Here is a 22,584-nt window from a genome sequence, read left to right on the forward strand (position 1 = left end):
AAAATAATAATATTACTACTATTAGCTTACTAAAGAAATATTAGCCCACTCCATTAACAATTTTTAAATTTTCCCTTGACCTATGCCCACCTGGCTGACCCAAGTGACGAAGACAACCAACAACAACTCCAATCTTCAAGCTAAAAGCTTCGGCAACTACTAGCTCACACGCTTGCGTTGACACTCCAAGTTCCGGCGACACCCATATCCACATAGATGATCCAAATGGCGAAGAAAAACGAACGGCACCGAAGAAAACATCAGTGTCCCATTTCTGTGAGCTCTTAGCTTTGGCAGAACTAGCTTACACCCGCGAGCATCATTTCGGAAAATTATAGTACTGCTCCGGCGAGAATACAGAATGTTCTTACCGGTCCAAGCACGGAGAGCTCAAAGCTGTGACAGGGTGTGACGACTTGGTGAAGCTGCGGTGATGATGAGCTTGGTGATTGTTTTCTGGATCGACCAGAAAACTCGGGATATTCCAGCGGTGAATGGCGGCTAATCCGATGATGGCAAACCGGTGTCACAATTCTGGCTAGTCCGATGATGGTCGAGTTCTGAACTCCAACCGCAAGCTTCAACGCCGGCAAAGTTCTCCTTTTTTGAGTCGACATAGATGGTTTTGAAGAGAGAGAAATGATAAAGAGAAAAAATAAAATAAAATTCTTGTTTAAGGATATTTTGAAATTTTTATAAAAAAAATATTTGATCAAAATTAATGATTAGAGAGTAATTTATTTAAAAGATAAATTTTTTTTGTGCATCTTATATATATTGAGGGAGTTTTTTTACACTTAACTTTTATTGTTATTATTAATACTATTTTTATCAAAACGTCAAAGAATTTTAGCATTCAACACATAAAATTAAAAACCATCGTCTTCCTATCTTCTGTTTGGATGTTACACTTTAAGAACATGACAAAGAGTTTATTGATTTATTTATTTATTGGGTGGAAATTCAAGCAATTTGTTTAGAATAGTGGATATTTACAATGTACATATAGGCTCATGAACAAAAGGGACCAACATGCCATACCAGCAAAACTACGAGTAGCCCAAGAGATTGGCTCTTATAAAACTAATCTAGGTAAATACAAAGGAAAGCCCAAACAAGGCGGTACACTTAAAAAGACCCAAATAAATGATATTAACAATCTAAAAGGCCCACACTTGGCTAATACTATTACCCCTGGGGAGAGTCATCAAATTAATCTTTGGGCCTGAACCTACTAAATAAGGCCCAACTAAATGATATTAACAATCCAGTGAAGCTGTAAATAAGAAAACCTCTAAATGAAGGTTAGAATTGAATTCTATGTCTTTAACACAAATTTGTTCCACTATGTATTGAAATATTTTTGTGTAGATTATTGTGATGACATAGTTTGCACAATTTCATGTACAAAATTGATATATGAAGATAATAAGGGTAGATTTGGCACAATAATTTTTTTTTTGTTTATGTCCTCGTCACCATTTTGGTGAAATTTATTTTTCTCGAAATATCTTGAATTTAACTCTAAAATAATAAATAAAGATCCAAAACAGCATATATATATATATATATATACACACACACACACACACATACACGCGCGCATAATAATCCCTTTTTTATAACCACACAAACTTGAGTGAGAAAACAAGCATAGAAAAGAAAATGAGGTCTCTTGCTCTAGTTTTGCTATCTCTTTTCTCCATGTTAGCTTCCTTGGCTCAAGGGCAAGATATAGGTTCTCGTATCAGCAAGAACCTGTTTAATCAGATATTGAAGCACCGCAACGATGGCGTCTGCCCGGGCAAGGATTTTTGCACTTACGAGGCTTTCATAGCTGTTGCCAAGTCCTTTAGAGCGTTCGGAACAACAGGAGACACCACTACACGTAAAAGAGAGGTTGCAGCCTTCTTGGCCCAAACTTCACATGAAACTACAGGCAACCTTTCTTTGCTCTATATATATTATATAGTATATACGTTCTTTTCTATAAATGAAAACTCGAGTAGTACGTACTCTTTAACAATAAGTGGCTGTATTTTGATAAATATGAGTAATACTAGCTAATCATATAGAATGCACAGAAAAATTCATCACGTGACATGCTTGTTGTCTAGTTCAAGTGATATTTTCTCGCCTTTCTCTATAAAATTAAGAATTCAATCCCCTAAACAATATTAGTACACTAAGTGTTGGTGTGGTGCTAGACCATCAGTTTAATTTTTTTTTATTTTTTTATAACTACTATAATTTCGAAAAAATTACAGTGGGCTTCAGCTTTAACAATTGTCAGAGTTTACGATTCGCCCCAAAAAACTCCTTATCCATTGGGCCACCCGGGCAGGATTTGTCAATTTGCTCAACATATGAGGTCATGGCTTGTTGATATGCTAAAGTGGAGGCATGAGATGAGATCATTTCAATGGATTAATTAGTTGATCAAATGGTTTTGCTTAAACGTTAATCAACAAAAATCAGATTTTGCATGATGGTTTATCCAAGAATGATATTCAACTAGCTAGATTTTGTTATATGGGTACTGGAGCTCTTGTTGGGGTTTCATGTTTAGCTTGTGGTGGTGTAGTAGTTTTGCCTAGTGTTGTTGGTATTTTGTTTCTTTCTATTCCTTTTAAAATTGCTGGATTATGAAATGTTGTTTTTTTGCTTGTATCTGTTTGCTAGAGGCTTGGCTTGTTTTGTTCGTTGTGTTTATCAATCAAAAAATTAATAAATTAAGAGTTGAAGTCCTTGTTGGATTGATATTATAACGAATCTGTTGTGTCGAGCTTTTGTCTCATGTTGTGTAAGCCTGAAAAGCGTGGACCTCGCTTGTTGGATATGTTGAATTACTTCTTGCCTACTCCACCGGTAAGATAAAGTAATGTATGTGTATATATATTTATATATAAAGTAATGATCTCTTACTTACCGTAAGATAAATTGTCTTATTAAGAATTATCAAAGCTATATAATTACAATGTGTGTTTTCGCTTTTGTTTTCACATTCTTGTTTAACTTAAATTTTGCGTACTTCTACTCCCGATTTGTGTGACTTAGGTTAAACCATTTAACAGCTGAACATATATATTTACGAAAGAATATAAGTTAAGAATTTCGACTTAAATATCATTTTCCGTTTCGTATACATATAGGTGGGTGGGCAAGTGCACCAGATGGTCCTTATGCATGGGGATACTGCTTCCTCCGGGAACTAGGCAATCCTTCAGATTATTGTGTTCCAAATCAACAATAGCCATGCGTTGCTGGTAAAAAATATTATGGTCGTGGTCCCATCCAAATTTCATAGTAATAATTCTCTTTTTGTTTCCACTTAATTTTTATTCATTAGAGCATTTATTTATTTATTTAATGGGTACAAAATATGTTGATTCAAAATTTTAAGTAAAATGTTTTAATGGTTATAATATTGACTCTGATCATGATCACTTTGTCAGCAATTACAACTATGGACCAGTAGGAAAAGCTATAGGGTCTAATCTGTTAAATAATCCGGACTTAGTTGTAACCAATCCGACCATATCTTTCAAGACTGCACTCCGGTTTTGGATGACACCACAGTCGCCAAAACCGTCGTGCCACGATGTCGTCATTGGAAAATGGAAGCCCTCTGTTGCAGACACTGCCGCGGGTAGGATACCAGGCTATGGAGTCCTCACCAACATCATCAATGGTGGAATTGAATGTGGAAAAGGCGCGAATGCTCAGGTGCAGGACCGTATTGGATTCTACAAGAGGTACTGTGACATATTGGGAGTGGAATATGGCAACAACCTGGACTGTTACAACCAGAAGCCTTTTGCTTAGGCATTTTGATCATTAACAGTTCCAAATAGCAAATCACTACTTACAATTATAAAGTTGATTCCTGAATGTATGTTATAGCTTGAAGAATAAGCAATCAACTAATATATATGTTCTAGTCAATAATTAAGATTTACTTTATCCAAATGGAATTTAGTTGATGGTTTATATCAATTATTGTGTGATGATTTTCACACGTGCACATACGTAAATATTAAAATGTGCTTTTCTTAGAAAAGATTCATCTATGCTATGATATAAGAAATCTAAGCAAGTAGGGCCGGAGACAGCATGTGCCCAGGGGGGCAGCTACGCCCCCTGCCCATGCCCACTATAATTTTTTTATACATAAATTTATAAGCCCCCCCCCCCCCCCCCCCCCCCCCCCAAATTAATAAAATGGTCCCTCTACCCCTAAACCCACTAAAATTTATTTTATTTTATGCGTATAATTTGTAAATATTTATAAAAACACCCTCATAAAATTTATGAATTATCTCCATAAAATAATCTATTTCTAAAAATGTCTTTAATTCTTTATTCCTTTTCCTTCTTATACTTCAAATTTCTTTTTGTCAACTTAAAAAACTTTTGTATTCTCTTTCTACAATTAAAAACCTATTTTTTCCTTCAAAATTCTCTCATCTTTTTTTTCTTTTTATTTCATTTTCTTCTTAAAAATTTCTTTTTTCTTGCCCTCAAGCATAATTTATATGTAATAACCTTCTTTTTCTATCTTCTATTTTATTCATTTTTTATTCATTATTCTAATGCACTGTTGTTATATTTATATTTTCGACTTACTTGAAAAAAAATTATTTTATCAGTATTAACATGCCCCGAACCAAATTCCTGACTTCGCCCTTAGGAGCAAGGATGAGATCATTTAACCACTGCACTTTTTTGATTTTGAAACTTACTTCTAAGTGGAAAATTGAGTTGTTTAGAAATTAAATGAAAAATGGTTTCAAAAGTAGAATTTAATGGTTCAATTGAAAATTTATAGGACTTATTTATTTTTTAATTTGTATAAGAAAAATGTAGGATTGAGTGGTAATTTTTTCTTACCAAAACGTCTATTTTACCATTAACACACAAAATAAGACCACCATCTTCCTGCCGACAGTTTCTAAAGTACACACACTCACTGTTAGGAACGACTCTTTGATCTGGGCTTTGCCCTAGGGCCACTTTTATTTGGGCAACTATTTTGTTTAGTTTTATTGGGCCAGATGCCTTGTTGATTGTAACTACTTGGGCTTAGTTCTTATAGGTCCAAACTCTTTAATATTAATTTTGTTTAGTTTTATTGGGCCAGATGCCTTGTTGATTGTAACTACTTGGGCTTAGTTCTTATAGGTCCAAACTCTTGAATATTAATGCATTTGTTTGACTTTCCGAGAGATTAAAAAAATAAAGTTTGAATGTTTACTTAACAATAGAACTATACATGACATTTTTAAAAAGTAAAATATTAAATTTAAAGAAAGAGGTTAGAATTGAATTCTATGTAGATTTAAGCTTACCTTAAGATCCGGGTAAGTGCATTTTTAAACATAATCATATAAGTGTTTTGAATTCAATTTCTCATTTCTCATAATTATTTTTTTAATAAATAAATATACTAAATTCATCTCCTCACACATTCTAATTTTGATCCGCAATAACTTGGTCAAATATCCCAAATTTCCAACCTTACGATAGGGTTACACATGAATTGTAAAAGATGCCATACATGACCACATTGATAGTTGATTTTTTTCTGAGAATTATCTGAAGAGCAATCTTCATTCACTGTCTATATAATACCGATCTCTCCTTCTCTATATCCTCACAAACTTGAGTGAGAAAAGAAAAGAAAATGAAGTCTCTTGCACTGGTTTTGTTCTCTCTTTTCTCCGTGTTAGCTTCCTTGGCTCAAGGGCAAGATATAAGTTCTCTCATCAGCAAGAACCTGTTTAATCAGATGTTGAAGCACCGCAACGATGGCAACTGCCCTGGCAACGGTTTCTACACGTATGAGGCGTTCATAGCTGCTGCCAACTCCTTCGGAGCGTTCGGAACAACCGGAGACACCACTGGTCGTAAAAGAGAGGTTGCAGCCTTCTTGGCCCAAACTTCACATGAAACTACAGGTAACCTTTCTTTGCTCCATATACATATATTATATTATATAGTATATACATACGTTCTTTTCTATAATTGAAAACTCTAGAGTAATTATGATAAACATGATTAATATTTACTATCTAAAAATAATGTAAAGCAGAAAAAAAGTATTATTTGATAGTCTAGTTCAAGTGATATCTTCTCGACCTTCTTTGTGTGGTTTTAGAACAAAAAAAAAAGATCATGGCGTGTTGATATTCTAAAGTGGAGGTGGTATATGATTATTTAAATGAATTAATTAGTTGATCAATGTTTTTTTTTTTTGAAAAGATTAAGCAAACTCACACACTCACGCCTCCCTATTAAGGCTCGAATCCCCGCCCTCTCCTTTGAAGAGGTGGATTGCCCATTTGATTGATCAAATGTTTTTGCTCAAACTCGAATCATAAAATCAGAAGAGAGAGAATTTGTACTCAGATTTTCTCCTTGGCCGTATGGAGAATTTGGTTCAACAAAAATCAGATATCACATGATGGTTTTTCTAAGAAATCTATTCAACTTGTTTAGTTTTTTTGTAGGGATGTTTTTTGAGTATCAGTAAATGGTGGTTGAACCACTGGAGCTCTTTGTAGTGTTTTTTTTTCTTGCTAGGGATAATTACATACACGACTGTAGGGGCACTATTGCATTTACTATTTCATGAAGTCAAAGCCATCATTTTTGGAAAAATGAATTTGATCAAGATATTAATGTGGACATGAAAAAAATACTTATTTTATTCAAATGACTAAACTACCCTTATTATTTCGATGACTAGTAATAAGAAAATGACTTAAAATTTGAAAAAACAGTGGTCTAAATGGTCTGTACAAAAAATAGTGCCTCCATATACCTACATGCACAAGAGTGTTGTCATGACTTTGATGATGTATAAGTGGTATTACTTTGTGCATAGAGGTACCAATTTTTGTACACGCATGTATCAATTTTGTGAGACCATTTTGATGATCGATTATCAAAATTAGTTCATTTTTTTGAATATATATATCGTTAAAATAGAAAGGATAGTTTGGACACTTGAATAAAATAAATAATAATTTTTCATATCCATCCATATTTTGGTCTAATTCATTATTTTAAAACATCTTCATTTTGATTTCATGAAATAGTTAATAACGCTTCAAAGGTTCATGAAATAGTAAATAATGGTTGCAAGTATGAAAATGGTGTTTTTTTTTTTTGCTTTTATTTGTTTGGCAGGGTTGGCCTCTTTTCTTTGTTCTGTTTTGCTGGTAGCTTGACAAAAGTTTGCATAGCAACAAATAAAAAAATAAATTAAGAGTTGAAGTCCTTGCTGTGACAATAAATAAAGAATGTAGTTACCCAATATATATATATATATATATATATATATATATAACGAATGTGTTTCTGTCAAACTTTTGTCACATGTAGTGCCGTAAAGAGTGGACCCTCGGCCGGCTTGACGCTTCTGGAAGCACGAAGAAAATTAGTTAAATTTGACTTTCTAAATTAACTATATTAATTAATACAATATTATTAGTTTTTATTATCAACCAGTAATTAACTTCAAAGAAATATAAAAATATTATTAAAAATTAATAAATTACAAAGTCCAAAAGAAATATAATATTGTAAGAACAAGTATTGAGATGAACAAGAAAAGAAGAAGTCTAAAAGGTAGGAAATTATTGAGAAAAAAATAATGTAATCATAAGATAAAACTTTTCGATTAAAAGGTATTGGATAATTAATACAATAAACAAAACATAATACATTAATACATTAAAAGAAATATATAAGTAATACGGAGTATAATGAGATCATGGCTTGTATGGGAGGATAAAAATTCTCTCAAATTATTCTCCTATTGGATTATATTCATTTAGCATCTAACGCCATCTTTTTAACATACCTTTGTCATCGCCAAGTCAGCAAGTTAAATAAAAAAAATTACTAATGTACACTTCATTTTATCATATATATGAATACTATACTTTATGCAATATATTGTACTACTAAAAAAATAAATCATTCAACTTTACCTTTTTATTTAAATTAAAATACCTTCTTACTTCTTCTTTTTTGTATCGGGAATCTTTTTCTTCGTTATCCTGTTCGTATATCGTTTATTCTTCTTCCCCCAAATCTTCTATGGTTTTCTTTTGTTTTTACTGGGTTATTCTTCTTTGTTGTTATTCCTCTCACTAATTTGTTTTTTTATTTGGGGAAGTTTAATTTTTACCTTTTTTGCCACTTATTTTGTCAATGGAATCCATAAAATGAAAATTAAATACATTAAATATTACAATATATATATGTTTTATACCGAAGCTATATGTATAAATTGTGGGATTCATAAATTGAAAATTAAATTAATTAAATATTACAATATATATATGTTTTATATGGAAACTATATGTAAAAATTGATAGCTGGGTAAATACAAATTTAACTCAAGTGTCAAGTCAACTTTTTTACCCTTCCTGGACCAATCCAGTGAGAGAATAAATGGAGAGGATTTTTTTTCTTGCATGGAACTTGTTTTCTAATTCAGTTAAATATATATGTATACCGATCGAATAAAAAGAAAAGAAAAATAATTATGAGTAAAATGACTTATATATTAATAATTGGATGTGCATATATATGAATCATGCTATACTAACGAAGCTCGAGGCCTATTAATGGTTGAAAATATGTAGGTTTACAAAATAGACTAGAAATTTCGGCTTAAATATAATTTTTCTTTATATATAAATTATATAGGTGGGTGGGCAAGCGCACCAGATGGTCCATATGCATGGGGATACTGTTACGTTCGAGAACAAGGCAATCCACCGGATTATTGCGTTGCAAATAATCAATGGCCATGCGCTCCTGGTAAAAAATACTATGGTCGTGGTCCCATCCAAATTTCATAGTAATTACTCCTTTCTCTCTTTTTTTCCCACATTTTATACATTAGATAGAGCACTATTATTATTATTATTATTTTTTTTTTTTTCATTTAATGGGTTCTAAATATGTTGATTCCAAATTTTAAGTATTATGTTTTATTGATTATAAATTAAATTCAGAGGTAGAATAAAACTTAATTTCATGAAAGAAAAAGAATACTAATTCAGTTTATAATCAATTCTCTCAAAATAGAGTAACTATCTCATGGTTCTATCTGGTGGGTGAAGCTGATTACTGGTAAATTTTGTTATTATAATAGTGTGAAATGACGTGAAACTTCACTTGTTTGAATTTTATTACTATTTGGATGAAGTGTTATTTCACACCATTGTAGTAACGAGATTTACTATTAACTTTATCCAATGAATCTCGAATTTCTCTCATAGGAGATGATTTGGATTCATGGAGAAGTGCTTAGGGTATGCTTGATTTAGTTTTTGAGAAATGTATAGAAATCGATCTGAATAGTTGATAGTTTCTAAGAACAATTTTTTTTAGGGGAAAAAAAAAGAGTATGTTTTTAGAGAACTTGTCTTTTCATAGTTTTTTTTTTTTTTTTAGGTAACTGTCTTTTCATAGTTGTTTTAAAACAGTTTTCGTTTTCTTGAGAACAATTTTTGTAAGTGACAACCCAAACAGATCCTTAATTTTTCTTGAACAAAATTTTAACTTTAATCATGATTTGTCACTTTGCCAGCAATTACAACTATGGACCAGCAGGAAAAGCCATAGGGTCTAATCTGTTAAACAATCCGGACTTAGTTGCAACCAACCCAACCATATCTTTCAAGACTGCACTCTGGTTCTGGATGACACCACAGTCACCAAAGCCGTCGTGCCACGATGTCATCACTGGAAAATGGAAGCCTTCTGTTGCAGACAATGCAGCTGGTAGGGTACCCGGCTATGGAGTCATCACTAACATCATCAATGGTGGAATCGAATGCGGAAAAGGCGCGAATGCTCAGGTGCAGGACCGTATTGGATTCTACAAGAGGTATTGCGACATATTAGGTGTGGGATATGGCAAAAACCTTGACTGCTACAACCAGAAGCCTTTTGCTTAGGCATTTGATTATTCCAGTTTTTATATAAGAATAAATCAAAGTTGATTCATGAATGTCCGATGTTGCTTGAAGAATAAGCAATCAACTTTGTTGCATCCAGATGATTGTAGTTTTTATTTTTTTACCTGTGTTCAAGCTTGTTCTTACAGGGAATTGTGCTTAAACTTACAAAGGTCCTCTAGTATCTCTCCTCCTTTAAAAAGAAGGTTGAGAGTTCGAGTCATACTAGGGACATTTTGTTAATAATGAGTTCGAATCTTAGTATGAACTAATTGGCGGCCTTGTTATCACCAAGACATTTTTTTTTTTTTTTTGTTTCTTGTTTGTGTTGTATATCAATAAAGTTGGTTAAGTTCTAAACTGTTTAGCTCTTTCTAAAAGTAGGGGAGGATCCATTTGAGGGTCATTTCTTTGGTATTGTATATGAATGATTCTCAACCTTTAGAGAGTAAGAAAATATAATTTTTGTTTTTTGTTCACATTTTTCACTTTCTTGATCTTCACAACTTTTTTGTGCATCACCAAATGAGTAATAGTCCAACTCGTACAAACTTTACCTTTTCAAAGGGTTCAAGTTTCAGTGGAGGTATGTGTGTATGAGTTTGCTTTACCATCCAAAGAACTCTGGAATATATTCGTCACATGTTTGATTGATTCTCAAATACACAATAAAATTAAAAAAAAAAATTAAGATTTTTATTTTTATTTTTAACAAAATTCATTTTGGTGAACAATGACAAATATACTATCTTTACATTGCTGTAACATTACATGGCATGTGATTGAAAATGTAGGTATGAGAGACAAGAAAATCAAGGCCTCCTGGGGGAATATATTGAGCATGTGATTGCAAAATGTAGGCATTCCCTTATATACTGCCAAAAAGCTAAGGCTCTGCCTCTTCCATGTCTAATTCTATGCTTATTTTTTTTATTTTTTATTTTTAAAAAGGATTTCTAAATGCTTTCTTTGTCTCCCCAAACCATGAACTTTTCTTCCACCTCATGTCATCTTGTGAAAATAATTTATACTGTCTAGGAATTAGTTTTTCAATATCAGTTGTTCCCCATTGCTGTCCTAGAATATTCTTAATTAGGCCTATGGTTTATAATGATTTTTGTGGTAAATATTCTCTCTCTCTCTCTCTCTCACACACACAGTCCTAAAAATGCATGCATTGTCATCCATATTAATGAAACATAGCAAAATATACTTCTAGATGTAAACTATATAAAAGATAGAATTCTGGTTGAGAGCATGGTGCTACTAATGATTGGGGAGGCAACTAGGTATATAGCTCTTCTGGCCTGTACCACTTGTTTAGTATCCAAGAATCATAACTGAAAAAAATTAATCAAAGCTAAATATTGCCTGTTTCTGTATTTCATGACAATAAATTCAAAGAGAGAATAAGAAATTGCACATTGTTGTCCAAAAATGAGACAAGTGATCATAAAAATAGGTAGGATGGTTTACATTGACATGAAGAGGCTCTTCTTATAAATGGATTGAACCATCATTGCCATCCAAGCTTCACTTTGAACACTTGATCAATTTTCATCACTTGCCAAGAAAAAAATGAATATGGCAGATTCATCCGCGAATCTTGTTTTGCAATATCATGTCCGGTCCATTAGTTTGCCTTCCCGGTTGCCCCCTCATTCTATCAAAATTGAAGCTGAGTTAAACAAGCTAAAGAGTTGGGAAACATCACTAGTTTCAACAACAAATTCTGTAAGTGCAGAGACAATTAAAATTGGTCTGCTTGGGCTTGCAGAGTTGTACAATTGTGTTGAGGAACTCATTCACTCTCCACTCACGCAGCAAGCTATTCTCCTACCTCAGAATGGAGGGCTAGTGGAAGAGGCACTTGAGGGGTCAGTTGGATTGCTGGATTCGTGTGGCTCTGCGCGAGACTTGTTTGGGATGATGAAGGAATGTGTCCGAGACCTTCAATCAGCATTACGTAGGAAAGGTGGAGATTCAAGCATTGAAAGCAACATTGGTGCTTATATGTGCTTCAGGAAAAAAATGAAGAAGGATGTAACCAAATGCCTTAGAGCATTAAAGCGAAAGGAAAGCAAAACCGGATCATCTACTCTCTTAGATATAGAACACTATCCAATGATGGTCATGAGAGTGCTAAGAGAAGTAACTTCCATTACCATCTCTGTCTTTCGATCCCTTTTGTTGTTCTTGTCTGCCTCATCTTCGAACACAAAGTCCGGAGGGTGGTCACTAATTTCAAAATTGATGCTCACAAGGTCAGAAGCTTCGGAAAGAGGCCAGAAGACTTTCAATGAAGTAGGGAGCGTTGATTTCGCTCTGCAGTCCCTTCATGGAAGCATTCAGAGAAATGATGCCAAGGTTGATCTCCAAATGGCCCAAAGGAGATTGCAGACACTTGATGCTAGCATTGGAAGTCTTGAGGCCGGATTGGATTGTGTGTTTAGGCGCCTTATTCAAAATAGAGTCTCCCTTCTTAACATCCTCACTCATTAAAGAAACAGACAATTGGATCATGTCATCCACATTTTATGTTGTAAATCAAGTTTTGTACAAGTATTGTAACATGCATACCAAAGTATATTACAATGAAATCAGAGTTTATTTCATTCTTTCGATTCTCATTTTTGGAGAGTATAATGAAAATTGGAAGAAATTTAATGCCTTATTGCTTCATGCCTCTTCATTGATGTAGATCGAGGACTTGTCATATTACAGAACCAGGAAAAAAAAAAAAAAAAAAAAAAAAATGATGGAAGGCTTGGTAGATGATGAAGGGAAAAAAAAAATAGTAAATAACATAATTAGGCTCTTTTCATCCAGGATTGATGTGAATGGTTACTAGTATAGTAAATATTGGAAAGAAAGATTAGCCTATAAAGAACGAAGTGCATCCCCTTCTTCACCCATTTTCAATGCTGATGGAGAAGGTGACATCAGTTTATGGGGGTGCTTCAATTAATCATTTGAAACAGGAATATATAATTTACGTCGATTTATGCAGCCTCAATGATTAGAATTTTAATAATCCAAGATAGTATTGAATGGAAATCTAACTTTATCTCAAATGAATTGTTTTAAGTATAGACATGTTCGTGTCTGATAAAGTCAGAGCCAACAATTCTTCTTGATCTAGAAATTAAATTTGTAGTAATAGAGACAAGACAGTGATCATAAAATATATATTCAAATATGCATACACCAATTGCCAATTCATTCATGTTTAAAATTGTACAATGATAGGACTATGGACTACCGGCCTGTACGATCACATGGAAGCCAAGAATCTAGCTGAAAATGTGCCTCTATTGCATAATTTTATATATATATATTTCGAAGGTCATAATATTACATGTCCCATACAATATATCATCTTCTATTGTGAGAGTGTCTCTCTCTTTCTCCTACTCTTCTGGCAAAGTAGGTGTCTACTTAGTAGGTTATTGCAGTCACATGGTGCAATTAGAGACAAGGAAACAGGATGCCCCCTCTTGGATACTTATCTCTCTCTGTCTCTCTCTCTCTCACACACACACACACTCATTTAGAATTGATAAATACTATGTAGATATTTGTTACAGCAAGTGAAGATTTTCTAAGGGTTTCATATTTACTCTTGCAGGTGGTCTTGTACATTTGAAAGCTGTAATTCAATTGGCTTTAGGCTTAGAGGTTACACAGAAATGAAGCACGAAAGCTTAAAGATGTACCCTAATATTCCAAATGCTAAATAATTGGTGAAAAATCATGCGATAAGAAAATGAGTTCTTGGAACCATGAGAAAAAAAAAAAATTTAAAAATTAAAATTTGAAATGAAAGTAAAATGAGTTCTTGTTCTTGGCTAATAAACTATTTTTTCTTTTCCATTGAATCATTAAATTCAAAAAACTTATGCATAAAAAAATGTTACTCTGTCTCACCCCAGAATCTTAGAACTTGATCAACATCAAACCATCCAGAGTTGGTTCATGTTACTCTGTAGTTATACAAAAAATAGTATATAACTTCCAATGTCATATTAAATTCAACAGCTATGCACATGAACCAACTCTTTTTGTTTCGGCTGAAAATATAATGTGTTTCAATTGTGTCCGTGTTTGTCCACGATGTTGAAAAATTGAGTAGAACTAATGTTACTAAAGAAATAGTGTTACATCAATTGATTGGACTTCAACAAATGCATTTTACTCAACTTTTATTATGCATGATACACTAAACTTGCAGATACGTCCTTCCAACAATTCATGGTACTCTGCAATCAATTGAACCAATTTCTTGACTTGAAGGTAAATATTTTGAAAACCTTTTAAATGCATATGCACTCATTTTCACGTGTCCTCTACACACACTTATCTTACTAACCTGTCGTTCTTATCAAATCAATGTATAGACATGATCCATATCTTTAATCCCGCATTTGAACTCGAGTCTTGAAAATCAAACAGACAATTATAACTCAATCGAACTTGTTTTGACACCAAAATTTGTCAATATATAATATTATATCTCACAACTTGTACCAGTGAATTCATATGTGTAGTATATTTATAGGTAGGTTCTTAGTAACTGGAAGACAGGTCCTTCCAACAATTCAAAGTACTGTGCAATCAATTGAACTATTAAAAATCAGGAAAGGATGGAGGCAGAGAGGCAGAGTTGGCAGCTAGATAGTGATTAGTATTTTGGAGTGGCTTGTTCACATGAAAAATAGTAAAAATGTGAAAATGGTTGTAATGTTGTGTCTTTCACATTTTTTGTACTCTTCCCAGTTTACTCTGCCTTACTTTATTAATGCTCTTTTTTGTTTTCTTTTTCACATATGATATGCATGATCCAATATTGTGAAGCCAGTCCATCATTCTTGACTTGACAATAAATACTTTGAAAACAATTTTAAGGAATATTCTCTTAACCTCTCGTGTCCTTTTACACACATTTACTTTACTAATGTATGGTTATTATGGTATCAAAGTATAGATACGATTTGTATCTTTAATTTTACATTCGATTTTGAATCTTGAAAATCAAATCAACAATTACAACTCAAACGAACTTATTTTAATACCAAAATTTGTTAATAAATAATATTATATCTTACAACTTAGACCAATCAATTAACATGTGCAGTACAATTATAAGTAGGTTCTTTTTTTACTTTTTATCTTGGCAATACGAAAAACAGGCATACGGCATCTACAAACGCTGCCAAAAATGGCCAAACAGAGACAAACAAATCATGAAGTAACAAAAGAAAAAAAATGAAGAACAGGCTCCAGATTTGTTGAGAAACAAGCCAACACGCAACAGCAGAAACTAGGGCTGTAACTCGGGCGGATTGGGCGGATTAGAGACTAAACTCGGGCTTAGCCCATTGTATAAATATTCAGCCCAAGCCCAACCCAAGCCCAAGGGTAATTCCAACCTAGTAAGCCCAAGCCCAGCCCATACTTAATTTTTAAAACGTGGGCTCAACTCAGGTTCTTAATTCAGGTAATATCTTTGGTTTTTCTTGGGCTTTTAAGTTAGGCTTTCAATTTGGGTCACATTTCTAACGTTATTAGTGCTTGTTCGCTTCTATTGAACCTGTTTTGCTGTATCAGTTTCAAACTTTCAATAATAATATTACTGCATTAATTTAAATATCAATCAAAATCATAGAAGTTCAACATGTCATAAACCAACATTAATAATAAATTAGTCCAAAGTTAACCAAAATAACAAGCCCTCGTAACGAACATTAATAATAACGTTACAAAACAACAACAAAATTGTTGGTCTTTATTGTTCAAGGCTAAGCAGTAAACAAAAGTCATCCTCCACGTTCCTCATTCATACAAAAGGGATATGACAATATCAAATTAGAGATAATTTGTATATATATATATATAAATTGTTTGTCAAAACTATCTCATATACACAGTGTGTGTGTCACTTATTAAAAGATGACATGGCACATTGACAAGTCAAACACAAGCCTAACCAAGGCCCTCGTGGCAAATTGAAAAGTCAAGCCTCGAGGAACCAACCCTCGAGCACCCCCAAATCCTGGTATCGCACCAGGACCATCAAGCCCCGAGGAACCAACCCTCGAGTACCCCAAGCCTTGGTATCGCACCAGGCTTATTAAGCTTCGAGGAACCAACCCTCGAGCACCCTAAGCCCCGGTATCGCACTAGACCCGTCAAGCCTCGAGGAACCAACCCTTGAGCACCCCAAGGCCTGGTATCGCACCAGGCCCATTAAGCCTCGAGGAACCAACCCTCGAGCACCTCAAGCCCTGGTATCACACTAGGCCCATTAAGCCTCGAGGAATCAACCATCGAGCACCTCAAGCCCTGGTATCACACTAGGCCCATTAAGCCTCGGGAAACCAACCCTTGAGCACCCCAAGCCCTAGTATTTCGCCAAGCTCGTCAAGCCTTGAGAAACTAACCCTCGAGCCTTCAAGCCCTGGTATCGCACCAGGCCTACCAAATCTCGAGGAACCAACCCGCGAGCACCTCAAGCCTTGATGCCACAACAAACAATAATGTGTCAAGAGAGTAAAGCCCCAGAGAGCTCGCCGTCAGCATATTATGGGTTCATACATAACACAAAATGAAGGTAAGGCCTTCGAAGAACCCAAAATTGGGAAACTTAGGAGGATTTTGGATTGGTGGATGAGAAGTCAAGAAGTGCCTTTCGCTCTTAGCAAAACCTAGTTAACAAGATGATGGGATTATACACATTATATCAGCAACCCTTACAATCACATTCAATGCCGTGTCAGGCTCGACTAACCGATAGTCAATCAGCATTTAATGCCCCAAGTGGGAGAAAGGAAGTTTGGCGACGTGGTGTAAGGCTCAAGGGAAGGATTAGACTCTTTAGACTCCTAAACCCTCAGAGTTGCCCACGTGATCCTAACGGGGAGTCATGATGAAAGAAACCATTGGACAATGACCAATAGGATCTGAGCCTATAAATAATCTTATCCCATGAAGGAATAGGCAGGGGAAAAAAAGGAGCTATGATAAAAGAAATTATATACTTGCCCTACTACCATCTTAATCTTGCAGACTGGTTTTTCTTCTCCTCCTCCTGTACTAAGCACTTTATCTGTTTCCTTCACAGTTGTATTAATGATATCACCATTATACACTTGTTTATTGTTTTGATAAAAAAGAACCCCTACATTTTGGCGACTCTACTGGAGATATCAGTACAAGCAGATGGACTCACAGAATGTGCAGACTCACCACTCTGAACCCTCCGTCGGGGGAGGTGGTGACGTTCCTCTCCAGTCTCAGGCCTTAAATGCTCATGCACCTCGCATCACACTACCAGAGAGCTCAGCAGCCCCTTCCATTTAGGAGGAACTATTACAATCTAACCGTTACCTCAATGATCGCCTGGATAGATTGGAGGACATGATCATGGAAAACACATAGACTAGAACTGTCTCTCGCGCTAGAACAAATGTGATACCCATCGGATCCGAGACATAGGTTAATTAGGCCCAGGCCCAAACCCGAGGGAAATATCAAACAATTAAAATATTTTAAAGCGAACACAGAATATAAAATAAAATAAGAAATAGAATAAAGCTGAAAGAAATATCCAATATCAAATCCTCCAAACAATATTGAATAACAATACTCCAATTCTCCAAAACCTCCAAGAGTACAACTCGGGAATCCATCTAGTGGACCCCTAAACAAAATCTCAACTGAACTGAAATAACTGAAAATAAATTAAACTAAAACATCGAGGGAAGTCCTATGTAAGCAGATGAATGAGAGTCTGTCCTCGACAAGCACGATCAAGCTCTAAGGCTGGAACCGTCCTATACCTGGAAAGAATAAAAGAGTGGGTCAGGCCCACGAATAAGTTCTAATCTAACTGCAATCCATACAGTGACCCGATACGCAGATATACCCTAGATACCTCACAATATCTATTTAGTCCATACATATATATATCCACACTAAGGGACATTCACTGGACCATAATAGGGGTCCAAAGGTGGGCATGAATACCTAGACCTAACAGGGTACACCTCAACCTATTATAGTCGGCTACGCATCCACTGCATATATGCACCCTAATTAATGAGCCTAAGACTCAAGCTCATCTCATGGTACCATAATCATATATTTAAACTCCGTCCGAAACCAGAGTATGCCATTCAATTATTCATTGAGGTGACATACAAAATACAGTCAAATTAGTCACTCAACTTATTCAGCTGATATGACTTAACTACAACCAACTAATCCATAAAGTCACTCAACTTAGTTAGTTGATCTGACTTAAACACAAATAGGATTCAATATTTTACAATCTATTCCTTAAATCCGGTAGGTTAAGTTAGCATTTTGAGCTAAACTATCCCTGGTATGCCACCATCCCATACCGGTGCATACAATCCTCCATATCCATGTAAATTGTAATACATATATAATAGTTAAGTAATTTACAATCCAAACCATTATCCAAATAATTGCAGAAAGATGTTTAATATTTTAGTAATTGAAATCCAAACAATAATCCATGTAATTGCAAAAAAAAGATTTGGTATTTCAACAATTAGAATCCAGAGCATGCATAGATCAAAAATAATAAATGAATGATTCTATCATGCATTTAAAATAAGTTTTATAAACATACAGAATCCCATTAAATTGCTAAAATTTAATTAAGCAATTAATCTGTCTTCCGTCCGTTAACAACATAGAAAGTTCATTAATTTTATACTGTTTGTCCCACTGACTCAGAGGTCAACTTTAATCAATTTAAGGTCTTAATAACACCTAAAACCAACTTCCTAATCCCTCCGTGAAAACCTCAGAAGTAATCCAAACAGTCCGAACCCTCTACAGTCTCAAAACAGTACGTAAAAACAATTCAGAAAGTGCAAATTGAAGAGAGCCTGCTCCAAGACTTTAGGAGTAGGCTCTTTATACTTGGGAGCCAGTTCCAAGGACCTTGGAGCCTGCTCTGTGAGTGTGGGAGCCGGCTCCCACTTCCATGGAGCCGGCTCTCACCTCCTCTGAGAGTTTTCAGACCCGTTTCGCTTCGTTTCAGCCCAACTACTCCGTCTCCGGCCATTCCAACCTTACTGTTCTTCCTCTAAATTGAACTTAAAGGTCTTAAATCTCATCTAGTATTAATTCAAACCTTGATTTAATACAGTAAAATGCAATACAAGATTAAAACAGTGGCGATTCTTTATGCTAACACAGAGACGATAAAAAACCCTACATGATAGAATTATTTCAGATAAATTTCACAGATAACAGATAATCAAATATAACATATAATAATCATCCATGGTTCAATTAATGTCCAATTAATCTCCTAGAGGCTATCTAGGTGCACAGAACACAAGCCAACGGGAAAGAGTAAGAAAAGAACTTACCTGTGATTTCAGTTATGAAATCTTGGCGTCGTTTCTAAAGTTCCGGCAACCACTGAATCCCTGCAAGCCTCCTATGGTTTTGGTTTAATCCACCACAACCCTTCCTTGGTCCTCTCTCTTTCCTCCTTGATAGCCCTTACGGTGCTTTATTCTCTCTACCCTCTGTTTTTACCGAACTAACTTTACGTTTATGTGCTATGTGTTATGATCATAAACCCTAGGCTAAAACATAAGGATGTATTTATGAGCTTAACACTAAAACTGTGGTGACCTGGTCCTAGAGGTCTGAACCATTAGCCGGGTCCTTACTCAGACCCGAGGTCATCTACGTCAAACTTAACATTTCAAGTGTCAAAACATCACCCTTAGGACCATCCCTATATTGTCACATGGTTTCAACACAATATCCAGAGGTTACAAGTGGGATACCGAAGAGGAAAGAGCAAAGAACCCAAAGCAGGTGCACTTCGATTGACCGAAGTGGAGCTTCGGTTGGCCGAAGTAGACTTTCAAGAACCGGTCGACTGAAATAACCCTTTGGTTGACCAAAGGTAAGATACTGAGAACATGTGAAAGGTTCGGTCAACCGAACCCTATTTTGGTCGACCAAAATGGAGATCCCAAGAGCAACAAGAGGGGTTCGGTCAACCGATGCACCATTTCGGTCGACCAAAATGGCTTCTTCGAGCCCTGCATCCTGAAACTGACCTGCTATGCTTAGAAATGAACTAATATGGCTGATGAGACTTTTAAAACAACTCAAACCTGGACAAAACCATCAAATATGAGACATTCAACAATCGTAAACTAATAGGCCATCAATTAATCATTTTACAAAATCATTTATTACAATTACATGATGTTAAATACAATGCTTACATTAGTTTCATTTGCATCAAATAAAAGCTAAGTCTCATACTTGAGTTACAAGGCCATGTATGTCAACTTAGTTACAATTTCCAAAACAACAAATATACATTGAATGGCCTAAGTACAAAATAGCAAAATGAAGGCTTCCAATACCCCATCAGTTTTGTGGTGGATTATCATCTGCCAACTCTTTGCCGTGACCTGAAAAATGTTAGATATCATGGGGTAAGCGAATCGCTCAGTAGGTAGCACTTAAGACACGCCTCTTGTGTCCCCGTAAATCCATACAAATAATAGAGCAATAGGAAATGGGGTCATATCATGTCGGGAATACACAATATAATAACAAATCTCAATGTAACCAATGCAATGCAATGCATGCCAATGTCGCTCCCCATTTTCATTCCAAAACCATCATTTTCAAATGGTTAATATAACCCGCCCTTTGGTGACCTCGCAGCGACACGAGAGAAGGATTGGCTAGTGTCCCTGACCCTTGGTACCGCCGCGGCGTCATTTTGGGCCCAGCTAGCTCAACCACACTAGGGCAATCTCTCTAGTTCCCTCTAGGCTATATTAACCCTCTGGCCCTTTGGTACCCCCGCGGCGACCGGATTTTCACAAAACCAATTCATCAAAACATTTTCCCCAAAATTCCCCATTTTTGTTTCAAAACAATTCTCCCTATTCATGTCCCATGATATACATGTACATCTCATGTTCTTAATGTCATGGATATGAGGGCTTTCATACTACACAATAAAGCATACTCTACAAGTACACTAGGGAAATTACACATGCCATCACATATTATTTCTAGCAAGTTCTATAACAATATAGACATGGGAGATCAACTATTAAACAAAGGAATTAACCAAACAAGCATGTTCTCATACAATTCATATAGCAACTAATTCACATGTAACATTTACATCAACTTTAGAACAATTAATTCAAAACCAACATGCTTTACCACAATTTATGAGATATAATTCACCAAGGAGCAAGAAAAACATGAATTAAGGACCCCTACCTCAAATTGATGCAAAACCCTTCAAATGGGTCTCCAAATTTATAATACCCCTAATTTTAAAAGGATAGTCTCGGTATTTAATTATTTATTTTAATTGTATTTTTAATTATTTAATTGATTATTTGACTAATTGCTTATGTGTTTAATTGAATTAGGTATTACTTGATTATTTGATTATGTGTATGTATTATTTGTATTTGTCTATGTGTTAATTGTTTAATTAGATTATGTGCTTAAATGGTGTTTTGATTAATTGTAAATTAAATATTTTCTTTTCTTTTATTATTTATTTTATTTTTCTTTTATGGTTATAGTTAGTAGTAATGAGCCAACCAATTGGATCCCATGGACTACTTAGATGGGAGGTTGGATAGGTATGGATTATTACCTATGAATAGTTATGTGTATATATATATATATATATAGTAATTTATTAATTACTTTTATGGTAACTTGGGTAGTAATATTTAATCTGATGTATATGTTTTATATTTAAATAATAAAAATATATATAGATTTGATACGTGTTATGTTTTAGGTTACCTTATAATATTATGGTAACTTAAGTATTATTAGATAATCCGTTAATAAATAATGGGATGTATATAATTTATTTATTTAATAAGGATATACATAAATTATATACGTATCATGTTTTAGGTTACCTTATAATATTATGGTAACTTAAGTATTATTAGATAATCTGCTAATAAACAATGGGATGCATATAATTTATTTATTTAATAAGGATATACATAAATTATATACGTATCATGTTTTAGGTTACCTTTTTATATTTTAATTTTAATTTTTCCTTATTAAATTGACTTGGAATGAAATTAGGATTAGGGTTAATTTTCTTTAGCCTATATATACATAAGTATAAGTCTGTAGAAGGCTTCAAAAATATACTACGTGATTTTATATTATAGAGAGAGAGTCAGAGAGAGAAGGAGGAAGAGGAAGGAATGAGGAGAAAACCCTTTAGAGAAGAGGATCTAGGAAGAAGAAGTTTAACTTTCGATCTGAAAGTTTAAGGCAAGTTCTTTTTCTATCTCTTTCCCTTTGATTTGTGTTTTTGTACATGCCTAGGAAATTCCAGGATCTATTAAACGCATAAAATTAAATAATTATGCATGTTTAATTGGATTAGAACATAGGTTTTATGAAATTGGTTCATATCTGTTCTTGTGTTATGAATTGATAAATGCATGATTTTGATTTAATTTCTGGTGTGAATTTTTACATGTTTAAATTATGTATTTTTCATATTTGTGAAATGATGGAACGTAGA

At 34.4% G+C, this 22,584-nt stretch overlaps 1 protein-coding gene and 1 pseudogene across 1 annotated transcript; both read left to right on the plus strand.

The window, feature by feature from the left end:
- Positions 1–1,665: 1,665 nt before the first annotated feature.
- Positions 1,666–10,600, plus strand: LOC132316294 (uncharacterized; annotated as a pseudogene).
- A 964-nt stretch (positions 10,601–11,564) lies between these two features.
- LOC132316296 (uncharacterized) lies at positions 11,565–12,482 on the plus strand. Its single transcript, XM_059814800.1, has one exon. It carries the CDS (start codon positions 11,565–11,567, stop codon positions 12,480–12,482), a length of 918 nt encoding a protein of 305 aa, XP_059670783.1.
- Positions 12,483–22,584: the final 10,102 nt, after the last annotated feature.

This window comes from Cornus florida, unplaced genomic scaffold (assembly GCF_030987335.1).
Source record: "Cornus florida cultivar Cherokee Brave unplaced genomic scaffold, ASM3098733v1 CherokeeBrave_3.0.0_Hap2_Chr07, whole genome shotgun sequence".
Lineage (NCBI taxonomy): Eukaryota > Viridiplantae > Streptophyta > Magnoliopsida > Cornales > Cornaceae > Cornus > Cornus florida.